Source organism: Trichosurus vulpecula, chromosome 1 (genome assembly GCF_011100635.1).
Source record: "Trichosurus vulpecula isolate mTriVul1 chromosome 1, mTriVul1.pri, whole genome shotgun sequence".
Classification (NCBI taxonomy): Eukaryota; Metazoa; Chordata; class Mammalia; order Diprotodontia; family Phalangeridae; genus Trichosurus; species Trichosurus vulpecula.
This window is the reverse complement of record NC_050573.1, coordinates 239,819,540-239,844,522: the sequence shown is the minus strand read 5'-3', so window position 1 is coordinate 239,844,522 and position 24,983 is coordinate 239,819,540. Positions and strand designations below refer to the sequence as shown.

Here is a 24,983-nt window from a genome sequence, read left to right as displayed (position 1 = left end):
AAAATTAGAGATATATTAAAATATGGTAATTCATTTTCCTAAGGAAGCTGAGGCACATATTTTGGCTCAATATGAGGAAGGACTTGCTGACAGTCGTCTCAAGTGAAATGGCCCGCGCATTATGCAGGCAGATACTTAAGGAGAGGTTTGCCCACCAGCAGACCACTTGGGCAAGGCAAGTAAAGGAGAGATTTAGGGCCCGGGGAGGGATTTAGACTAGGCCTGAAAAAAAAATAGCACCCAGAAGTTCCCTTAAGTTGGGCAACTGCAGCAGAGAAACTTCATCGTAAAGATGGTAAAGTGCTTAGGGAACGTAGCGGGGGTCTGGCTGTAGGGGCTGCGCTGCGCCCCAGCCCTGCATTCCGTTCCCGCAACTCCATCCAGGGTCAAAGTCTCCGCGTTTCCAACTCTGCTTCGAGATCCTCCTCCCCGGGATACCGACGGCCCTAGGCTCTATCTCGTTAATGACTCGTGCTGGAAGCGCCCGGGGTCAGGGCCGGGGGACGTGGGCGCAAGACTTTGGAACTCGGTCCCAGCTTCCGCTCTTACCATGGCATCGGACCCGTGGCCTCCAAGAGAGGTTGGGAAACGCACATCGTGGACCGACAGCTTGGTGATACGGCCCCCAACCATCTCGCTTCGGTCCCTCTCGGTGCGCGCTGGAGAAGTTGGACAAGTCCCGGGGCGGAGAGCAAACTTGTTCAGGAAGTGTCCAGTTTATAAGCCCGGAGAAAAGGAGGCTTCACCGGGAATGATTGGCTGGAGCATTGTACATCTTCGTCCCGCCCACGTTGTTCTGTCCCCTTCCTCTTCCTCCGTTGTGTATAGTATAGTACAGAATAGGTTATTATGAAATATCCAGAAGCATTATGGGAGCCTGTCGGCTCATAAGCATATGGGAAATGTAGTTCTGTTACACACGGAGCTGGCGTCGTCCACCTGCTACTTTGCTGTGATCGGAAAGCTTCAATTTCCTACTCCTCTCTAGTCCCGATGCCCTGCGATGCTTGAAGTTGCAAAGATCGTCATCCTTGGCTCAATAAGTTTTGTCTCCCATTAAAATGCATTTCCTACTCCTGAAGAGGTAATACATTGAGTTTTTTTCAGTCACTCCTACCTGATTTTGCGGGAACTTTTCTAATTATTTTCATCCATCGACTAAACACTTATTAAATAGGTGTAAGACACTCTGCTACTAGGCACTGGGGATTCAAAGACAAAACGGAAAACCAGCCCCTGCCCTTAGGGAGCTTAAGTTGTAGGGAGGGAAGACAGTCCCTAAAGAGAAAGGTGTACACAATTATTTGAGGATGGATGGGGAGCCCACTACAGGAAACAGGATTCTCATTTCTCACCTGGCTTCACTACTTAAGAACTTTTTGGACCTCTCTTCAATGCCCCAGAAAGCTCATTATTGTATTGGGATAACCTCGTCAGCTCGAAAAATCTGATCAGCCTCAGGGTTGAACGCTGGACCTTTTCATTATCCCTGACTGTAGGGTGGGTCCGTGAACTTCAAACCTCCATTTAACGAGAGAATTCAGCTCACATATCCCGTCATTTCTCACTTTGCAGCACTACTTTGGGACTTTCTGCTCTCCACCACGCCCCTACTTTGGGTACCTTTCCTCTGCCTTCCCTCAGCGTGTGTGTGTGTGTGTGTGTGTGTGTGTGTGTGTCTGTGTGTGTGTCTGTGTGTGTGTCTGTGTGTGTCTGTGTGTGGTCTCCCCACCTCATTAGGTTTTTAAGTTCTGAACAGGGACTGTCTTGTAGCCCCAGCGCTTGGCATAGTGCCTTGAACATAGTCGGAGCTTAATAAATGTTTATTGACTCTCAGTAAGTGCTTCTATGAGAGGCAGTGTCTGAGTTGAACCTTAAAGAAAGCTAAAGATTTTAAGATAGAATATGGAGGGAGTGGATTCCAAGCATAGAGGACAGCTTAGGCAAAAGTACAGATATAATGATGACTGTGTAAAACAGCAAACAGGCCAGTTCAGATGACACAAGAATGCAGGAAGGAGAGAAATGTCAAAATAAGTCTGGAAAGATAAGCTGAAGCCAAACTATGGAGGGCTTTAAGGAGTTTTATTTTGTCCTAAAGGCAACAAGAAGCCACTGAAGATTTATGAGCAGGTTAGTGACACAGTAAAACTTTTTTTTTAATGGAAGATTATTGTGGCAGCTTGTATGAAGGATGAATCCAAAAGAAGAATTTGGAGACGAGGCCAAATAAGAGGCTAATGTAATATACCGAGGGAAGGCCAATCCAGAGGTAGGAGGGTAGTCATGTGAGTGGAGAAAAGGGGATAGATATAAGAGATGTTATAGCAGTAGAATGTATAAAATTTGAAAGTCCTCTATTTCATGGAAGATCCGATTTATTCCCCCCCCAAGATTTTTACTTTTGGTCGTAAGTCTACGCCTTTTGGAATATGGTATTCCAGGAGCTTTCAAGTCTTATCTGATTTTGACTGCAGTTTTTTTGGAGCTTAAACTACTTTAAGTTAGATACAGGTATAGGAGGCAGAATGAAGAATGATTCAAGGATGATTTCAGGCCTGTAAATTTATTTAACTAAAAGGATGATGGTACTCATAGGGAAATAGGGAACTTGGGAAGAGAGGGAGGAAATATGAGTTTCATTTTAAATATATTGAGTTCAAAATACCTATGGGGCATTCAAGTAGAGGAGAAAGTGGGAAATTACAGCTAGCTTTATAGATGTGAGCAAACTCTCTAAGACCATGAATTGCAGAGGTGCCAACCTGCACTGGAAGAGGGAATTTCTTCATCTAAAACATAGGTTCCCAAAGTGGGCAATATTGCCCCCTGGGGGTGCTGGAATGATGGGGGGGCAGTAGTAGCCTCAGGTGCAATTGTGGGGGGGGGGTTGAATAAAAATAAGGTGTCAGTAGAAGCATAAGGAAAGAAAAAAATTTTGAAAAACTATTTGTATATGTTTTATCTATTGTGTAACAGAGTTAAAGTCGTAGTGATTACATTATTTTCCAAATAAACACACAAAATGCAAGTTATAACCAATCAATAAACAAGTGTAGGCAAGCGAGCATGTTGCTCATTGTCGGGAAGTCCAGCATGCATGGGCAGGAATGTGTGCATGTGATGACTTGTTTACAATATAATACTACACAGTTACATGATGCAATAGTGTCATCAAAATTTCAATGCAGGAAAGAAACCACAAATTTATAATAAATTATTAAATTTAAGATGTGTCATTTAAAAATTATTGTGTATATTTTTTGAAATGATGCAAATTAAAAAAAAAACCATTAAAGGGCTAAAGAAAGCAGATTTCCGGGGGGGGTGGGGGTGGGGTTGCTGAGTAATTTTTTTCTTGAAAAGGTGATGGTAGGCCAAATAAGTTGGGAACCTCTGATCTAGAAGTTCCCCTTACCAATGAAACCACAGATCCACAGATTTGGGAGTCTTCAGCATAAATATGATAACTAAACTCCTGGGAGTTGATGAGATTGGTGAGGTCAGAATCTTGGGATGGAAGAAACAGGTGAAAAGAAAAGTCAGAAACAGCAGTGTCACAAAAACTCAGGGAAATTCAGGTGAAGGGGGTGGTCAGTGGTGTCAGATATTTCAGAGAGGCTAAGAAGGATAAGGACTGGGCGGAAAAGCCAATACATTTAGGAATTAATTGGTGGATTTCCAGCCAAGATGGCTCTCTGAACAGAGGCAGACTGCACAACTCCCACTGACCTATTCCATCAAAACCTTGAATTCACACTAAACCAAATAATGAGCAAGAAATCCAATGAGATACTATAGTAAGTGACTTCTTCTACCCCAGAACTGCACCAAGAGTCAATCAGAAGTCCATGGGCAATAGGAAAGAGGACTGAGAGCAAAACCAGAGCTCATGCAGGCAACCATGGCCTTAGTTTCATAATGTAACAAAATCTATAAAAGCCAGCAAGCCTCTGTGTCAGGAGGCAGGAGGGTAGAGAACTACTATGAGAAAGCCCTGTGGTGGGAAACGGAATTTTGGAAGCTATAGGGGATCAACAGTGACCAGTGTGAAGATGCAGTGCTTAGACCGGGACAACTGAGGCACACAGGAACTCTTGTGACCCCTAGCACTCTGCCCAAAGACACCACAGGAGGCCCTAGAAGATCCAGCACTCTGAATTTCAAAGATTATGGGAAGCTAATCCTTGGGAAGCAGAAATCAACTCAGAAACTCAGGGGATCCAGAGCAAGGCCAAACAGTGCTAACTAACCACACCACCCAAAAGCAAAGCCTAGTGTGGAATTTGGCCCTGGATAAAACCCCAATTCAGGAACTAAAGGGAATAAATAGCTTAGAAAGTAGTCAACTTACTAATGGAGTTCCTATAAACTGAAATATACCAAATAGAAATCAGTGACTCCATGAGACAGCAAGAAATGCTAGAGCAAAATCAAAGGATTGATAAATAGAAGAAAATGTAAGATATCTAAGATTTAAAAAAAAAACTTATCTGGAAAACGTGTCAAGGGTAGATAATTTAAGAATCACTAAACTCCCTGAAAGCCATTAGAAAAAAAAAAAAGCCTGCACACTGTCTTTCAATAGATTGCAAATGAAAACAACACATACCTGTTAGAACCAGAAGGCAAAGTGAAGAGGGAAACCACTGATCTCTTGGTGAAAGAAACCCCAAGGTAAAGAATTAAAAGTCTAGGGGATGCCCATCAATTGGGAAACAAGTTGTGGTATGTGATTATGATGGAATACTATTGTGCTATAAGAAATGATAAGCAGGATGCTCTCAGAAAAACCTGGGAAGACTTGCATGAGCTGATGCAAAGTTAAATGTACAGTGTACAAAGTAACAATAATATTCTAAGATGATCAGCTATGAATGACTTAGCTATTCTCAGCAATACAATGATACAAGACAACTCTGAAGGATTTATAATGAAAAACGCTACCCATCTCCAGAGAAAGAACTGATGGTGTCTGAATACAGATTGAAGCATACATGTATTTTTTTGATTTCTTTATTTTTCCTGAGTTCTTTTTTTTTATATTTTCTTTCACAACATAACTAATATGGATATGGATATGTAAAACATGTATAACCTATATCAAATTGCTTGCCTTCTCAATGGGGTAGGGAAGGGAGGAAGGGAGAGAATTTGGAACTCAAAGTTTTAAAAATGAATGTTAAAAATTGTTTTTACATGTAACTGGGGGAAAATAAAATACTAAATAAAAGTTTCAAAAAAAGAGAAAGAAACCCCAAAAGGAAAAGTCTCAGGAATGTCATAGCCAAAATCCAGAGCTCCAATGTTAGAGAAAAAATACCACAAGCATACAGAGAGAAGCAGTTTAAGTACCAAAAATCTATAGTGAAGATTACATAAGACTTGGAGGCTTCTATTATATTTGAGAGATCTTGGAATATCATATTCCAAAAGGTAAAAGATGTAGGTTTACAACCAAAAGAAATCTGCAGGAGAAAAAAAAAACTGCATCTTTAACGGAATAGAGAACTTTCAACCATTTCAGAGGAAAATCCCAGACTTAACTAGGAACATTAAAATGCAAACACAAGAGTTCAGAAAAACCTAGAAAGGTAAGCTTATTTGAGCAAAGGGTTATATGATAATGTAGTGCTAATTCCAAAAAGGGATAAAGAAAGTTAAGAAAGACTGAGGTCCTGGGGATAGATTGATTCTGTTCTGAGGGTTTTAAGAGGGTAAAGAGGAGTGTAAAAGCAATATACAAGTGCTGAAAGGGGGAAGAAGGGGGCATAACTTGCTATTTCTCAAAACTGGAGTGCATAGGAAATAGCATCAGATGAACCTCACTCTCATACGAAATAGCAAGAGGGTTAAATTTGTTGTTCAGTCATGTCTGACTCTTTGTGACCCTGTGGACCACAGTATGCCAATAGTGTTCATGGAGTTTTCCTTTCAAGTACACAGGAATGCTTTGCCATTTCCTTCTTCAATGGATTAAGGCAAACAGAGGTTAAGTGACTTGCCCAGGGTCACACAGCTAGTAAGTGAGGCCAAATTTGAACTCAGGCCTTTCTGACTCCAGGGCCCGTGTTCTCTCCACTGAGCTACCTAGTTGCCTCTAGAATTGAAGGCTTGTACTTATTTAAATTGTAGTTTTATTTGCATTACATATAATACTGGCTTTTGGTTTTACAAAGATACTGTTTACCATGTGAAGGAAACATCATTAAGTCCTGTGTTTTCTTGTGGTTTTTTTTTTAAACAGAAACAGGGTTGTATTTTATTAAAAAGCTTTTCTCTTTTATCTGATATTTTTTGTTGCCCTTAACATAATAAATTATGTTTATAGTTTTCCTAATTTTGAACCAGCCCTGCATTCCTGATATAAATCCAATCTGATCATATTATCTTTTTGATCATATAATCTCTTAGACATATTACTGTATTTAGATATATTATTGTATCTTCTTTGCTAGTATTTGATTTCAAGCTGCTGTGTCAATGTTCATTTAGGGACATTGGTCTTTATTTGTTTTTGTTTTGTTTTTTCTGTTTTGACTCTCACTGGTTTTGGTAGCAAGACCATATTTGTATCATAGGAAGAATTTGGTAGAATTCCTCCTCTCTCACTCCCCCACCACCCCATCATTTTTACTTACGGTTTGTGACACTGGAAAATTATTCTTCGAATATTTGATAGAATGATTTATCTAGTTTATTAAAAATAAAGGCCTACCTCCTAGTTTTAAATCTTTTCTTTGTCTTTTGAATTTTGTTAATCTTTTTTAACTTTTAGAATTTGTTATTTTCTAGTTTTTCAGTTATACACCCAGTTCAATGATCTGTTCTTTCTCTTATTGATATGATTGTTTAGATATAAATTTTCCCCTAGGACAAGATTTGTAACATTTTGGTGTCCTGGGCTCCTTCTCAGAATGTTTTTAAATATGTAAAACAAAATACATAGGATTCCAATTATACTGAAATAGACATGTATTTTTCCCTCATCCAAGTTAATCAGACTCCTTAAAATGTATCCATGGGGCCCATGGACTCAAGGTTAAAAACTCCTGCCTTAAAGACTGATATTCCAAAAATCTTATCTTTCCTCATTGTTGTCATTATCTTTCATGTTAATAATAGCAAAAATATTATATAGCACTTTAAGGCTTGCAAATTATATTACCTATGACTTCTATAATTTGTTCTTTGATCATATCAATTCTTTAGGATTAAGTTATTTAGTCTTACAATTAATTTTTAATTATTTCTTCACTAGCCTGTTAATATAATTTTATTGCATTGTGATCAGTAAAGTGTGTGTTTAATATTTATGCTTTTCTGCATTTGCTTATGAGGTTTTTAAATTACTCATATTTTCATGCTTAAGTCATCCTTGACTCTATTCTCCCCTACATGCCATATGTGATATATTGCCTTGTCATCAAACCTATCTTCTTAGTATCTCTTTTTTAATTCACAATAAATTCATTTTATCTCTTAAATCCATCCCTTTCTCATTTATACATGGTCAATTTTTATAATTCATATAATTTGTTTAGTTTTCCCCTAAGTATTTAGATGTTATGCCATTCAGTGCAGACATGTTAAATATTGATATTAATTCACTGACTATGGTATCTTTCAACTGTTTTTTCCCCATTTAATCAAATCTATTTTTGCTGTTGCCTTGTTTAAATTGCTTGAGTTTGGCTAAAACAACAGATTTTACTCTAGCACCTTGGGTTTGGCTAAAACAAAAGCTTTTGCTCTTAGTTATCCACGTAGATCCTGGGTGGATCTTCTCTTAAACACTCTATATATTCATGTATGAAAAGTTTGCTATAGAAATTTATCTACTTGATCACTGCCAAACTTCTGGCTGTTTTCCATCTTTTTTTTTTCCAAATTAATTCATCAAGCAACCATTTATCAAACATCCCCTATGTGCCAATCATTGTTCTAGGTACTAGGGATAACAAAAAATAAAATTAAACAATCTCTGCCTTCAAAGAACTTATGTTCTATTGGAATATGTACATAGGTGGGTAAATGCAAGGTAATTTAAGGAGCTAGAGAGCAATAACCATTACTGCCAGTGGCTGTGGCACGGAATGGCCGGAGATGGCTGAATGCCACGGAGAGCAAAGAGAAGACACGGGCCAGGTGGGAGAGTATAGCACAGCTCCCTTTATTAAGCTGAGGGAAAGGGCTTATATACTTTTTAGGCAAGCAAATCAGCAAGTTCTCGTCTGAAACATTTGTTACATTGAGTGACTTCCTCGTGCTTTGTTCCCTTTTTCCGTAACAACATTGTGTTAACAGCCCACAGGTGGTGTTTAGCACGTGTGCCGAGGAAGTTTGGAGAGCCCGCATCCTGAGTCATCAGCCCAAGGGCAAGAACAGGCTTCAGTAAACCTGGCCTGTATCTTATCCCAGAATGAACTTTCTCAGAGCTGGCCCTCAACAAACAACCACAGGGAATCAGAAAAGGCTTCATATGGAAGGTAGCTGAAGATTCAAAGGGACAGAGGTAAGGGAGTGCATTCTAAGTCTGTAGGATGGCGTAGCTTTTTCAAAGGTAAGGAGGTGGGTGACAGAATGCTCAGTATGGGCCAGTTTAGTGGGAATGGAAAGAGTGTGAAAATAAAAAAAATGTTAAATCTTAAAAAAGTTTTGCTGGAGCTACATTGTAAAGGGCTTTGAATGCCAAGCTGAGGATTTTGTATCTTATCCTAGAAAATATAAGAAGCCACTGCAAATTCTCGATTAGGAGAGTGGCATGGTTAGATCTGGGCATTAATAAGATTATATTCATAGTGGTGTGGATGATATATTGGGGTGGGGGGTGGGGTGAGTTGAAGCAAGGACACCACTCAGAAGGCTATTGTAATGTCTAGATGAGAGATAATGGCTTAAAACTAGGGTGGTGGCCATGAGGAGAAGGGGATAGAGTCAAGAGGTAAAAGAAATTTCTTGTGAATTGAAAAAAAAGAGATACTGAGAAGATAGATTGATGAGAAGGCAATATATTACATATGGCATGTGAGGGAGAATGGAATCAAGGATGGCTCTAAGGATGGGTAACTTAAAAAAGATCATAATGTGCTAAATAGAAATAGAGAAGCTTGGAGGATTAATGTGGGGGGCAGATGGATTAAATGCATTGAATTTAAGATGTCTATGAGAAATATGGGAGGAGATAACCATGTTGGTATAGGACTTAAGCTCAAGAGAGGGATTGGAGCTAGTTATACGATTCAGGAGTCATGTGCATAGAAATGATATTTGAACTTATGAAAACTGATGAGACCATGAAGGGAGGGTTAATGGGGAGAAAAGAGCCAAGGACAAAGCCTTGGGAGACTAAGACTCATAGTTTGTAACCAGAAAAGATGCGTAAGGGACAAAAGTGGTCAGTCAGGTAGCAGAGAACCAGGAGAGAGGATTGTCACAAAAGTTGAGCCAGGAGAGAATATTCAGGAGGAAAATGTGGTCAACAAAGAACTCGGGATGAAGACTGAAAAAAGATCATCAGCTATAACAATTAAGAGATCATTATTTTGAAGAGTGAATGAGAGATGAGAAAGTGGAGGTAAGAAGGTTGGCAGTGAAAAGAAGAGGTAGAAATGGTTGGAGCATTTGTATTATAGCGGTAGTGAAGCAGGGATAGCAGGAGTGAAACGGTGTTCTAAGAATGTGACTTGAACTTGTTCGATGGCAGAAGGGAAGGAACTAGTAGAAAGATTGTAAATTAGAGATGACAGAGGAGGTGAACTCCTCAAGAAGAGACGGGGGAGCTTAAAGGTCCAATTAAAGCGGTTGGCCTTGGCAAGAAGTGCCACATCTGCACTCCAGATTGAAGAACGGTATAGGGTTGGTTGATACAAGGGTTTTGAGGTGTAGAACAGAGATGAGGGAGCTCATAGCTCATGGCTTCAGACTTAACCCCTGCCAAAACAGAATTGATTTGTCAACATGGTATGTCAAATGCCAATTATGTACCTAGCATTTTATTAGGCAGTTGTACAATAGAAAAACGAGATGACTTGGGAGCATTGAATTGATGGATGAAGGTGATAATGCAGGTGGCTTTTGAGAAGAAAATTTGATGTCAGTTTATTCTGAGCTATTAAAAAGATGTAATTCCATTCCTAGGGCTCTAAAGATTAGTTTCTTTATGAAATCATAGGAAAAACAGAAATAACTTAATATAGTATAAACATACTTATACTAAGGCAATTTGTTATGTGAAAAATCTTATCACCCTCAGAGCACATTCCAATAGGGGAAACTGTATGTACAAGATATATACAGAATGGATGAGGGTAATCTGGAAGAGGAAGGAATTTCCTGTTGGGGATTGGTGGGGTGGGACTGGAAAAGGGCTACTATGGAGGTGGGATTTAAGCCACTTCTTGAAGGAAACTATTCCAAACTATTCCAAAAACATTTTGTACTGGGTGTGAGAAATTGTAGTAGGCTCTGCGTAAAGAAAGGTAAAAAGTAAGTCACTGGCCTCAAATGACTTACAAAAAGAGAATAGCCTTGTTATTTGAAGGCAACAGGTTAGAGAGATGACACAAAAGGTGATCCAGGAAGATTCCATTCATACTTATGACTTCTGATGGGAAAAAAAAATGGTAGGATGAAATTGAGAGGAAGTAAAAAGCTTCTAACCTAGTTAAGTGTTGACTTTAAGCATGTAAACAAAATGATTTTAGTAACAGCAAGCGTCTTTCTTCTAGCCTAGGCAGTTTTTTTTTGAATTGCAATAAATTTTTCCTTTTTTTGAAGATTAATTTATTTTTAGTTTTCAGCATTCATTTTCACAAGATTTCGAGTTACAAATTTTCTCCCTATCTCTCCCCTCCCCCACCCCAAGATGGCATGTATTCTGATTGCCCCTTTCCTCAGTCTGCCCTCCCTTCTATCACTCCACTCCTCCCCCTGCCCCCCCCTCCCCCATCACCTTTCCCCTTACTTTCTTGTAGGGCAAGATAGATTTCTATACCCCATTGCCTCTGTATCTTATTCCCCAGTTGCCTGTAAAAACAGTAGTGTTTGTTTTTAGAACTCTGAGTTCCAAATTCTCTCCCTTCTTCCCTCCCCACCCACCCTCCTTGAGAAGGCAAGCAACTCAATATAGGTTATACATGTATCATTATGCAAAACACTTCCATAATAGTCATGTTATCAAAGACTAACTGTATTTCCCTCCATCCTATCCCATCGCACATTTATTCAATTTTCTCCTTTGACCTGTCCCTTTTCAAGTGTTTGCTTTTGACTACCCCTCCTCTAATCTGTCCTCCCTTCTATCATCCCCCCGCCCCCATTTCCTTCCCCCTTACTTTTCTGTAGGGTAAGATACCCAATTGAGTGTGTATGTTATTCTCTCCTTAAGCCAAATCAGAGTAAGGTTCACTCATTTCCTTTCACTTTCCCCCCCTCTTCCCTTCTATTGTTAATAGCTTTCTCTTGCCTCTTTTATAAGTGAGATGATTTACCCCATTCTATCTCTCCCTTTCTCCTTCTACCAATATATTCCTCTCTCATTCCTTAATTTTATTTTTTAGATATCATCACTTCATATTCAACTCACCCTGTGCCCTCTCTCTATATACTTCCTTCAACTACCCTAATATTGAGAAAGGTCTCATGAATTATAAATATCATCTTTCCATGTAGGAATGTAAACAGTTCAACTTTAATAAGTCCTTTATGATTTATTTCTCTTTCCTGTTTACCTTTTCATGCTTCTCTTGATTCTTGTATTTGAAAGTCAAATTTTCTATTCAGCTCTGGTCTTTTCATCGAGAATGCTTGAAAGTCCTCTATTTTATTGAAAATCCATTCTTTTCTCCTGAAGTATTATACTCAGTTTTGCTGGGTAGGTGATACCTTGTTATAATCCTAGCTCTTTTTCCCTCCAGAATATCATATTCCAAGTCCTTCAGTTCCTTAATGTAGAAGCTGCTAGATCTTGTCTTATCCTGATTGTGTTTCCACAATACTCAAATTTTTCTTTCTGGCTGCTTGAAATATTTTTTTCCTTGACCTGGGAACTCTGGAGTTTGGCTATAATATTCCTAGGAGTTTTCCTTTTGGGATCTTTTTCAAGAGGCCATCAATGGATTCTTTCAATTTCTATTTTATCCTCTGGTTCTAGAATATCAGGGCAGTTTTCCTTGATAGTTTCTTGAAAGATGATGTCTAGGCTCTTTTTTTTTTGATCATGGCTTTCAGGTAGTCCAATAATTTTTAAATTATCTCTCCTGGATCTATTCTCCAGGTCAGTGGTCTTTCCAATGAGATATTTCACATTGTCTTCTATTTTTTCGTTCTTTTGTTTCTGTTTTATAATTTCTTGATTTCTCATCAAGTCATTAGCTTCCATTTGCTCCATTTTAATTTTTAAGGAATTATTTTCTTCAGTGAGCTTTTGGACCTCCTTTTCCATTCGGTCAATTCTGTTTTTTAAGGCATTCTTCCACTCATTGGCTTTTTGGTACTAGCTTGCCGTTTGGGTTAGTCTATTTTTTAAGGTGTTTTTTTTTTTGTATTTTTTGGGGTCTCCTTTACAAGCTGTTCACTCATTTTTCATGATGTTCTGGCATCCCTCTCGTTTCTTTTCTAAATTTTTCCTCTACTTCTCTTACTTGATTTTCAAAATCCTTTTTGAGCTCTTCCATGGCCTGAGACTAATTCATATTTTTCTTGGAGGCTTTTGATATAGGCTCTTTGACTTTGTTGATTTCTTCTGGACGTATGTTTTGATCTTCTTTGTCACCAAGGTCAGATTCTATAGTCTGAGTCTTTTCCCACTGTCTGCTCATTTTCCCAGCCAATTACTCGACTTTTGAGCTCTTTGTCAAGGTATGACTTTGCTTCCAGAGTGGAGTGCTCTATCCTAAGCTTCAGAGGTTTTGCGCTGCTGTTTTCTGAGCTACTTGTACGTACCTGTAAATTTTCAGTTCTTCTGAGGTGGTATGATCCAAGGAGAGGTGTTTACTCCTCTCCTGGCCTGTGCTCTGGTCTATGAGTAACCTTAAGCACTCTTTTCTGCCTTGGAACTGCTAGGACAGGTCCCTCTCCACCGTCACCTCAAGCTCTGCCACACCTCCTCCTCACCCCAGGATCACCAACCAGAGCGGTGACCCAGATCCAAGCAGGCAAAGCAAGAGAATCCTGCCTTAGCATCAGCAAAGAGATCCCTGCACTCCCGCTCTGGTCAGATGCTTGATTCCCTCCAATGTCTGTGAGCCCAGAGCTCCGGAAGCAGCCACTGCTGCTGCCACCTCTGCTGCCCCAGGGCTGGGGCCAGACTGCACCCTTCTCTCACCCAGGTCCAACAGAGTTTTCCCACTGACCTGCTTAGTTGTCTTTGGTGTTTGTGGGTTGAGAAGTCTGGAAACTGCCCAAGCTCAGTAATTCAGTGCCCTGAGGCCTGCTCTGCCAGGTCTGCTCTGGCTTGGTCTGTGCTGGCGCAGCCTAACTTGGGCTGTGCTCTGCTCCCAGCACGGTGCAATAGACATTTCCCAGCAACCATCCAGGCCATCTTGGGCTGGAGACTTGTTTCACTCTGTCATTTCGTGGGTTCTGTAGCTCTAGAACTTGTTTAGAGTCATTTTTTACAGGTGTTCAGAGGGATTTGGGGGAGAGCTCAAGCAAGTCCCTGCTTTTACTCTGCCACCTTGGCTCCACCTCCCCTTTTTAAGGTAATACATGTACAATCATGTTAAACATATTTCCACATTAATCATGTTATGGAAGAAGAATCAGAACAAAAGGGAAAAACCATGAGAAAGAAAAAGCAAAAAAACAAAAAGACATGAAAATAGTGTGGTTCAATCTACATTGAGACTCCACAGTTCTTTCTCTGGCTGTGGATAGCATTTTTCTATGATGAATCTTTTGGAATCATCTTAGATCGCTGTATTGCTGAGAAGAGCCAAGTCTATCATAGTTGATCATTGCACAATGTGTTGCTGTTACTGTCTACAATATTCTCTTGGTTCCTAAGCAGTTATTTCTTGTTGTATTTTGGCATATTTTAACATAATTTGATAATAAAGCAAGATGTCTTTCAACTCTGAAATTCTACAAGATGGGAAGAAAGCAGAGCATACTGAGTGCTGGATATGGAGGCTGAGGATGTTGGTTCAAACTCATTTTGCTTTCTATTTGGGCAAATCACTTACATTTCCCTGGGCCCCAGATTCCTTATCTGTAAAATGGAGGGAGTAGACTAATGATAGCTCAGGTCCCTTCCAGCTCAAGATCTTAAATCCTATGAATTCCAAGGTTTTTCTCTATTTTACTGATACCACTTGTAAAGATGTCATTTATACAATGTAACTCTATTAAATGGAATGTTGAATAATTACATCACATTACTTGACCCACTCTATATAAGTTGATTGCCCTTTTACTAATACAGCTACTACTGTAATGTTATTTATTACAAATAGTGGCTACATTAGTTGTGTTGATGAAAGTAGTGAGAAGGGAGGGAAAATGTAGAGTTGACAGTCTCTGAAATTATCTGTCTCAGTTCCAGTCTGAATGAAAATTGTACTTAGATTACTATAGGAGATTGGTTCATTGGGGTCATTATTGATATTAATACTTAAAAGCTGATATTACTGGATTAGAATGAGCTATTCTTCATTAATTTAGGATTAAATTGGTATGAATATATTTTGGTCTTCATGTAGACTTTGGTTATATAAAGGAAGCATGCTGGATAATTCAAAGAGCGCTAGTCTTGGAATATGAACAGTATGGTTCTGGAGAAGTCACATTAACCTCTCTGAACCTTAGTTTTTTCGACTATATAAAACATGAAAAACAAGGCTCAGCTTAGGGCTCTACTTCCTTTGCAAAACTTTCCTTGACCATCACTTTTTCCAGTTCATCTGAAAATGTTCTTCTTCCTCAAATTAACTTGTATTTTAACTTATGTGTACATGCTGTATTCCTTTCCAGTACAAAATAAGGGCAAGGTCCTAGAGGATGGAGCCTGTTTCATTTTTGTCTTTGTGTAGCAAGAACCTTACAGTGTTTAATACTTGGTAGGCCCTTAACAATGTTTGGTGACATGAATTTCTTTGATTGTAAAGGGTAACTGATAAAAAAAAATTATGAACAAGCCAGGAAGCAACAGTAAGAATTTTTTGTATGTTTTTGAAAATATTTATCTTTGCCACTTTTTAGTTGGATTTTATATTGTTCAATGTTTTCTTCAGTATTTTCAAAGCATAAGTAGATAAAAATTTAAGTGTAATGTGTATCATTACTGTCCTGACAAAAGACTTCTTCCTGAGGACCAGTCCAGCTAAGTGTGGATAAATTCCTCACCAATAGGCTGGACACTTATAGCAACTCTTTTGAGGCCTAGATGGAAATAACCCCAGGATTCAGCCTAGGAACCCCAAGAATAGCAGCACCGCACAGACCACATGCTCTGCTTCCAGCCCAGCTCCAACAACCATCATCCTGGGTATCAACCCTGATTAAAGATGTGACCTGGCAACTGCTTCAGCATTCACAATTACTGGAGACCTAGAAAAGAAAGCTTTTTACACTGAAGTTCTTGGCACTGTCAAATGGTTCAGCATCAGAAATGGACACAGCTTTATTAGTAGAAATGACATGAAAGAAGTTGGATTGCTATCTGTCTTGCTGCTGCACCCTAAAGACCACTGGGCTTTTCCATCTGACTCTTGATTGAAAGCTCTAAGGGGTGTTTCTCCCTAATGGAATGTGAGCTCCTTGAGAGCAGGTGACTGTCTTGCTTTTCTATTTGTAACCCCAGGGGTTAAGCACATAATGCAAGCAATGTGTCATTCATTTGTTAAGCAAAGAATACAAAATAATCAAAAGGAAGGCAAGGAATGCTAAGAATAACACAATTTTAGACTGTTAGATGTTGGTAACCTAGATGTGAGATTCTTGTCTACCGAATGAATGGAAATATAACTGACCTTTTATCAGTCTTGACTTTCCTATAATATAGAATTGTATCAGTCTTAACATTCTTACACTTAAAAACAAAACGAGAAGGCAGAAGAACATTGCACTTTAAATGGAAGGATAGCTTCTAAGTTCTCAATGGAGAAGCAAATAAAGGAGTTGGTTTTATCATGTTTCCAAAGGCAACAAGAAAAATCATTTCATAGGACATCCGATTAACTCAAATTACAGTGCTCATGAGGAACTATTTGCAAAAAGAGAACCAGTGAAAATAACTACAGGTTTTTTGTTTCAAAAACTGATGCAGAGGAAGAAGAGGTGAAGAAATTATATGAATAAATAAGACTCTAAATTAAACCAACATAAATACTTTTAATAGTTGGTGACTCTGATACAAAGCTGAAACTAGGGAAAGTCAGAGAAATATGCTGGATAATACGGTTCAAGAATAAGGAACGAGAAAGACCAAAGACTTGTATCATATACCAAAAGCCTTGTGTGGGTAATAGCATGAAATATTTCCTTTAAAATAATTGAAAAAACATTGTATTTGTCAACCATCGAAATGCTGGTCTAGATTATGATATATAGTTATATGGACAATGTATTAAGCTCATCTATCAGCATATATGTACATATAGCACATTTACTATTGACAGAAAGCATCCATTCATTCATTCATTTTAGATAGAAACTGAAAACGGCCAAAGAATTGGGCCTGGAAAGGAAGAGTATGGGCTGAATTGCCATCAGAAAGTTGCCATTTCTTTTTATGATCCCAAGCTCTTCCTTAAAACAAGGGTTCATTTTTAAAAATATGCTTATTCTCTTCCAATGTTTATGTGAGTCATGGAAAACGGAAATGTCTGAAGAATTGAAATTGAGGATTCCTTGAAGGACTATTGAGAGGTGCAATGTGGGAATGAGCAGGTTTGCAATACAACACAAATTGAGGAATTACAAAGGAAAAGTGATGCTTACCAGGGTAAAGGATGTTATAAAAAATGTATGAAGGGAGGGAAGAGAAAAAAGATGGGCTGGCTACATGGCACGAGTAAGAAAAAACCACCATATAGTGCACTCCATTAATATTCCTACAATGTCAAGAGAATGTAAAACAGCCCCCTATATGCTGGGTGGATATCCTGTGGTGAAATTTATGCAATGATATTTTTAAGAGTTGCAAACCACATCACTGGAGGGAATATTCAAATCAATGAAATCAGAGATCTATCTGTATGACTATCAACAAACTTGTTAAAATTGAAAAAAAAAAGAAAAGAAAAAAATAGTAAGAAACAGGAAGTAGGTAATTCTAATAAGATGACATTTACTAAATCCAAATGGATAAAGCATTTCTTAACAGTGATTACATCTTTAAAGTTACTTTTGTGGACACACTGAAAGGCTTCAAAACTCTGGTCAATGCAGCATCTAATCATGACTTGTGAGGCCAGATGAAGAAATATGTTGGCCAAAAGGTGATAAATTAAAGCTTTAAAATGAAACATACGTTGCCAATGTGTTGATTTCTTTTTCTTAATTCTATTTATTTGTTTTAAATAGAAGTTCTAATGGAGCAGAGGGGAAGATAGTCATTAGGAACAGGAATGTTAAAAAAGAAAAATGCACTGATAAACATTTAAAAAACCTATTCTTTTTCTTAAATTATTCAGTAGTAAATGGCTTTATATGTATATGGTACAATAATAAGATATCTTTATCTATTTTTATATATTTAAAAATAATAAATAATTGTAATTGGTCACCTAAAACATAATACTAAAATAACTTCATGTATTTTTATCATTCCTATTATTTAAGCAATTCTAACAAACACACACACACACACACACAGACACAAGTTTTTTAACTTTCAGTATATACTATTAAGTTCCTCATGGACAGAAAGTAGTTATTGTATATCATATCCTGCACTAATTTTTTTTAAATTAATCAGCTTCGCATTTTTTAAAATTCTGAATATTCAGCTTAAAATTCAATTTAACAAAAGCACCTCAAGTATAATTAAGTAGATTTTTTTCCCCTTTATTGTTTGAGCTGTGTTTCTCTAAATATTGGCTTATTTTTCCCTTAGCTACGGCCTACCCCATACCATTTTCATGACTTCTGGCTTATCTTCTCTAGCTTACTGGAAGTGTCTTTTGAAAGGCAGACTATCACTGTGTCTGACTGCAGCTATGCCTAATTCACTCAAGGGTGCTTCCTTTTATTTTTTTTAATTAAGATTTTTTATTTTTAGTTTACAACACTTGGTTCTACATGTTTTTGAGTTCCAGATTTTCTTCTCTCCCTCCCCTCCCCTATTGATGGTATGGAATCTGATATATCTTCTACATATACTCTCGCATTAAGCTTATTTACATAATAGTCAAGTTGTAAGGAAGAATTATGACCAATGGAATAAATCATGAGAAAGAAGAAACAAAACCAAAGAAAAGAGAAAAAAAAAGAGAGCAAATACTTCGCCTCAATCTGCATTCAGACTCCATAGTTCTTTCTCTGGATGTACATAGCTCTTTCCATCATGAGTCCTTTGAGGTTGTCTTTGAACCTTGTATTGCTGAAAAGAGCCAAGTCTATCCAAGTTAAGTCATTACAGAATCAATATATCTGTGGTTGCGTAATCCTGCACTAATTTCAACCCCCTATATGTATCTTTGTCTTCATTTAAAGATGTTTTATTTTTCTCACTTTTTCCTACATAATAAAATATGCACACACACACACAAGTTTGTGGAAAAATAATCATGAAAAATTAACTATGTGACTAGACATCTGCGAGAGAAATAGCAAGTTGTTTAAAGTGTTCCAGATTAAATCAGAAAATAACTAACAAGTCCTTCAGTTCTAAGTAATGCAAAATGTTTTAAATAAAATAAATTCAAAATAACTTTTATTTAAAAAAAATCTTTTATGCTCACATAAAATTTTTGTTAGAAAGAGAACTCAAAGAGCAACAGATGCATTCAAGGAGAACTTTTATTTTCAAGTGTATCCACAAAACAAGTCAATATTACAATATTTTATAAAAATATTAAGTTTTAGGCTACCATTATTCAGTTTTAAAAAGTGTTTGTGCTAGAGTTTTTTTTCTGCCAACTTTCATTTTTGGTTAGGGTAAATTCCACATTAAGATTTTAGAGATGAAAAGTTGTTGGAAAAAAAATCTTTAATGTATAAAGTTGATTTTCTCAACAAGTTTAAAAATACATAACCATTTAAAATGAATACATATTAAGTTAGTGTTTAATTCTTTACTATACAAATGTTATTACAAGGAACTGTTCCATTCAGTTAAAACCTAATGAACACCAGCATCATTTTCTGGCTTTTTTTTCTTTAACAACATTAGTACATAAACATATAATTGTGTTACCCTTTTTAAATGCTTAGAAAAATTACAATTTCATAGTTTACATAAAGCCCTTTAAAAATCTGATATCACAGGTTTATATAAGATAAGGGAAAATAATATGATGGCACTGTTCTTAGAAAGATCCATTTGGTAGAGGGATTCAATACTAAATAGGTAATGTAAACATGAAAAATCATAATTTTTAGTACCAGAATTCTATTGCCCACTTGCATTAAGGTTTTCATCACATTTTTTTTAAAAAATGGCTTGAATTTAAGCAGATACCAAGCATAAATTAATATTTTCATGATTTATTCAGGTAACAAAGTTATAAACTTCATCCCCAAACTGTAGACATGATGTTATTGCTTAATACATGGTACGACTGCATAAAGAGAAGCTATTTTTTTAAAAATGTAAATGATGTCCTTCAAAGAAAGTCTCCTTTGAAAACTACATTTATTGCAAGGGGAATTCCTCTTATGGAATTACCTTCAACACCAGCTTGTAAGCCACACAAGAAAACTACCTTCATTAACTTACAGTCAAATCTCTCTCTCCCTCTCTCTCTTTTAAACCTAACTAAGAGTTAGATTTGAAGAGTTATCATCCTACTTGATCATCTACCATATTCACCATACTTAATTCTGAACTTCGGGCTATTTCCAAAAAGCAAATCAATCTAACAAATGACTAGGATCTGTCACCACCAGAAACACATTCAAAAGAAAAGAAGTTTTAAAGGCAATTCCAAACAAAGCATTCCAAAAATGTTTTGGGCAATTACGGTATTGTTGGAATAAAGGGTATATAGCCTTCCATGTCAACTACTTTGAAGGGGACAACAAAGAGTTGGATTTATATTTTAAAGAATAAAGCCAGAGTCTCATTACCTTCATCACATAACCTATCTCTGAAATCACAGAAAATAGTTACAGTGTGGGATGTTTTGAATGCCAGAAAAGCCATGTTGTCACTATATTAGGTCAACATTAAACACTCTGTCCCTCTACCTATAAATTTTTCAAATCCTCTTTTCCCATTTTTCTCTTAGATACATCTTTCTCTGTCTGTTAAACGTTATATTCAAGAAAAACAAAAGTGCAATCATTCAAATCCCTGAACTAGTGACATTTTACATTTGTGGCACCCATCACCATGAGTACATAGTGACATCTCACAGTACCAAATTCATTTTTAAAAAATGCACTGTCTAAAGCTTGGCCTTTTTTTCCTTCTTACGAATTAAAGATCAATAACTCTCCCCTCAGATTGTAGGGTATGGTTTCAAGTCACAAATTGTCAACTTCTATTATCATAAACCTTATAAAATATTAGCACATTTCCTATAGATACCTTATTATTCTAATTTGAACTAATCAAAACATAATTAAAAAGAAAAATCTCTCATGCTATTTTCCAGTTACATTAAAATAGTATTAACAGTGCATTATGCTTTCCAATTCCATTGCCTGACACCTAACATTTAATCAAGTTATATGCTGTTTAAATTTTCTTCTCTCCAAAATCTGGATTTTCTCAAACAAAAGAAAAGTTAAATCAATGTTGTGGGTTCATATATCAAAAATTATAAATTTTCTTAAAATTATGAATGGATGAAATTTTATAGAACTGGAATGGAAGTATTTGGTCCCATACCAAAAAGTTCCTTGGTTCAAAATTATACTGTAGTGTCATTCTGCATTAGTGTTTATCTTCCAGGTTTATACATAATTGCTAAAAACAGTTTTCCCCTAATGTCGAAATTTTTGAGTTTGGAGGAAATAAAGAAAGGAAGGGATTTACAAATAGTAGCCTTGTTGCTATTCATTATCATGCTGACACTCATACTGTCATTAGTATCTTAGTTAAACTTCCTTTGGACCCTGAAATAAATTGGAAAATTGCATCATTGGTTCCTTAGAGTTTAACACTTGCAAAGTGGTTTTGTGCAACCATATCTGGAATTCCAGTTTGCCATGAAAAGCATGCAGAGTGGAGAAGATTTTCTTCTTTAGATTCCTCCTTTACATAAGTGAGGAACTCTACACAAGTTCTTTACATTTTGGCAAATTTGTGCATATAGTGTAGGCTTGTGACTTTATAAATTGTCACCTGGCTGGTACTGTGGTTCTGTAGCAGTAAAGTAGTCTTCTAAGAAGGACTGAATATATTCAAATGTTGGTCTTTCATCAGGGTCCTTCTTCCAACAAAGGTTCATCAGCTCATGGAGAGATTCTGGACAGCCTTGAGGACAAGGCATTCTATATCCCCGTTCTACCTGTTCTAGGACTTCACGATTTACCATCCCTAGTACAAAACAAAAATTTAAAGCAGTAAGTAGTAGGATTAGGGTGGGGGTGGTGGTGGGATGGAGTGGGTTGTCAAGTGTATTTGTTTGGGGGAAAGACTAATTTTAAAAATCCAACAAAGTGAAACATGGGAAATTAACATCTCTTAAATAAGCAAATCTCAGTGTACCACAAAGCAAAAAATGAATTTTATTAACATGTTAACCTGTGCCATGAGCTTTTAGTTTCTGATACTACTAAAAGTTGTCATGAATTTAATATGAGCAATTTCAAAGATCTATGGCTATAAGTAATAATTTAGTTTGTATTTTGAGGATGCCAATATTTTTCAGTTAAGTCATAAATCTAACACTTACTGACACCCCAAACTTGAGACAGTGGAGTAGAGATGGTGTGGTATAACAAAAAGATCATTAGGTAGAAACCATAAAGACAGTTTATATTTCTGGTTCTGCTACTTCTGAACTTTGTGATTTTGGGTAAGTCAATTAAGCTCAGTCTTAATTTCCTGATCAGCAAAATGATTAAAAAAGCCAAACCAAACTATCCTGTCTACTTTACAGGATAATTATCATGAAGATAAAAAGAAACAGTAATGTATATGAAAATAATCTGAAAACTACCACTGATATCTAAAATATTGCTTATTAATAGAAAATGAACAATGCAATAGGAAATTGTTTTTACCAAGAGCTTGGTTATTATTCTGAGGAAAATAATTACTTTAAGATCTTATGTGTTCTTGATATAGTCATGATGTAAAAATGAGGAATTTTAGTTCTAGGTTCCTACAAGTAAATAAGGGGTAGCTGGGTGTCACAGTGCATAGAGTGCCAGTCCTAGAGTCAGGAAGACTCTTCCTGAGTTCAAATCTGATCTCAGATATCTACTAGCTGTGTGACCCTGGACAAGTCACTTAACCCTGTTTGCCTCAGTTCCTCATCTGTAAAATGAGCTGGAGAAGGAAATGGCAAACCACTCCAGTATCTCTGCCAAGAAAATTCCAAAAGGGGTGACAAAGAGTCAGACACAACTGAAATGACTGAACAACAAAAATACTAGTACATAAACACGAAGATTACATATAATTAATGAAATTCTGTAGCATCTCTTAATGATCCAAGTACAAGAAATGATGACTAATATCCTAATTTTTGTGCTAATTTAAATTTAAGGCACCATATAGTAGAACTGAGGCAGATGGAATGTTCCTAAGTATCAATTTTTCTAGGAAGCCAATATCTTAAAGGTTCATACTAGGGCACTTCACTGAATTTCTTCAAGTACTATTTTGATCCTTCAAACCTCACAAAATATACCTTGGGTCTTGAGGGATAGATTTTTCTTTTCTCTTCTCTACTTATTTATTCTATCACTTTTAAAAAACTGGGAAAACTAACTCTTTTGTCCCATGTAATTTTCATTTCTGATTTCAGGAAATAGACCTCTGGAAAACCAGGCTTTGTAAAACCCACTGGGATTCAAATGGAGCTACTTAACCATGCCTTAAACTCACAGACTGGCCAAATAACAGGTCCCAGCCCAAGCCTCACTTGGTCACTGTTTGGGTTTTGATGGCTCAGAGTGAGTATAAATAGCAACTGTTTCTGTTCTGGTCAGAAACCCTGAAGGTCTTCCCCTCCCAGTTTAATTTTTTTTTTTGAGTAGGCAAACTAGGCCATCTTTTGCTTCCTTTCTTATCTAGCCTTAAATCACTGAATGTGAGTTGCCTCAGACAAACTGAGATCTGGCAAAGACCTTAGCTTAAAAAGGCAAAGGTCTCCCACTGCATCTGGGGTCATCTCCAGTTGTCCTGACATATGTCTTGCTGTGGGACTCAGATGACCCTGGAGAACTGATTGAGGCTGATGACTTTGCACAGCCCTGCCTCACTTAAATCCAATTCACTTGCAAGTCAAGACATCACCCTCAGGATGTCTACTAGTCCTCTTCCAGAATGAAGGACAAACAACAAACAATTCTATCAAATGAGATAATATATGTAAAACACTTAGCACAGTACCTAGCTGCAGCAGGTGCTTAATAAATGCTTGTTTTTGTCCTTCCCTCCATCTCAGAGATCCTCCAATCCAAACTCCATCAGAAGCATGAATCATCCATGACCATCCCTGAGATGATAGTCTATGACAGGAAACCCATTATTCTGCAAAGGCAGCCCCCCTTTTTTTTCAATTGTGATTGTTTAAAACATAACACTAAGGATCCCAAGGGCTATGAGTTTGATTAAAGTTGTCTTGTCCCATTAACTCTGATTTTCATGTCCCACTGTTTATAAAAGATGCCTATCACCTCCACCAGAAAACTAACCTTTGAGTGACTTAAATCTCTAAATTTAGCTAGGTTGGTCCTTCGACAAAAGAATAAGTCATCTCACCTATACACTGATTTGGTAGGACCCTCTAGACTTTATATTTCTCACTGGCAACTGGCATGTTGTTGTTTAGTCATTTCAGTCAAATCTGACTTTTCATGACCCCATGTGGGGTTTCCTTGGCAAAGATACTAGAGTGGTTTGCCATTTCCTTCTCTAGCTCATTTTACAGATGAGGAAACTGAGGCAAACAGAGTTAAGTGACTTGCCCAGAGTCACACAGCTAGTAAGTGTCAGAGGACAGATTTGAGCTTAGGAAGATGAGTCTTCCTGACTCCAGGCCCAGCACTCCATTCACTGTTTATCAATGTTATTTATCAACAGCTGTTCTATTCTTAGCATTTAAGAATTCAGGGTCACCTCTATGCCATGACAAAGCACCAGAGTAGGATTTTAGAGGAACAGAATTTATGTAGCTGAAATAAAATTGTTTAAAATGACCAAATGTTTAGTGTTTTAAAATATGAAGCAGTATTACTTTCTATTTTTAAATTAATTTTTTCTTTCAGTTAACAAGCATTTATTTGTTCTCCTGCCCACCTCTCCCATTGAAAAAGAAAATTCCATTGCAAATATGCACAGTCAAGCAAAACAAATTTCTGTTGGTCAAGTCCAAAATTCTGTATATTGAGTCTATCACCTTTTTTTTTTTTAAGTTTATCATTTCTTATTTCCCATTTCTCTCAAGTCATTTTTCAAACTTCCAGGTTTGAAAATAATTATCTTCTAAAAAGTATAGTTATCTAACTAGGAAAAACATGAATAAGATTGGCTGCCTTGGGGACAGTGAGTTCCTTTTTAGGGGATGTCTTTAAACAAAGGTGGAATGAACAATTTTGTGGAATGCTATAGGCCTTATTGACTTTAAAATAAGATCCCATTATCCTCTTTTCTGAATAGAAATCAACTTGTTTTCTTTTAGTTACAAACAAGAAAGCTA

At 37.1% G+C, this 24,983-nt stretch overlaps 2 protein-coding genes across 2 annotated transcripts in view; both read right to left on the bottom strand.

Annotated features, from left to right (window-relative positions):
* The window catches only part of ENOSF1 (enolase superfamily member 1), a 55,196-nt gene extending 54,419 nt beyond the window's left edge, over positions 1 to 777 (bottom strand). Inside the window, exon 1 of the mRNA XM_036753391.1 lies at positions 550 to 777. Coding sequence (XP_036609286.1) covers positions 550 to 633 — 84 coding nt within the window. The 5' untranslated portion in view covers positions 634 to 777. The remainder of the gene's footprint in view (positions 1 to 549) is intronic.
* An 18,168-nt stretch (positions 778 to 18,945) lies between these two features.
* The window catches only part of YES1 (YES proto-oncogene 1, Src family tyrosine kinase), a 110,313-nt gene continuing 104,275 nt past the window's right edge, over positions 18,946 to 24,983 (bottom strand). The window contains exon 12 of the mRNA XM_036758884.1: positions 18,946 to 21,649. Within this exon, the coding sequence (XP_036614779.1) occupies positions 21,441 to 21,649 (209 nt within the window). The 3' untranslated portion in view covers positions 18,946 to 21,440. The remainder of the gene's footprint in view (positions 21,650 to 24,983) is intronic.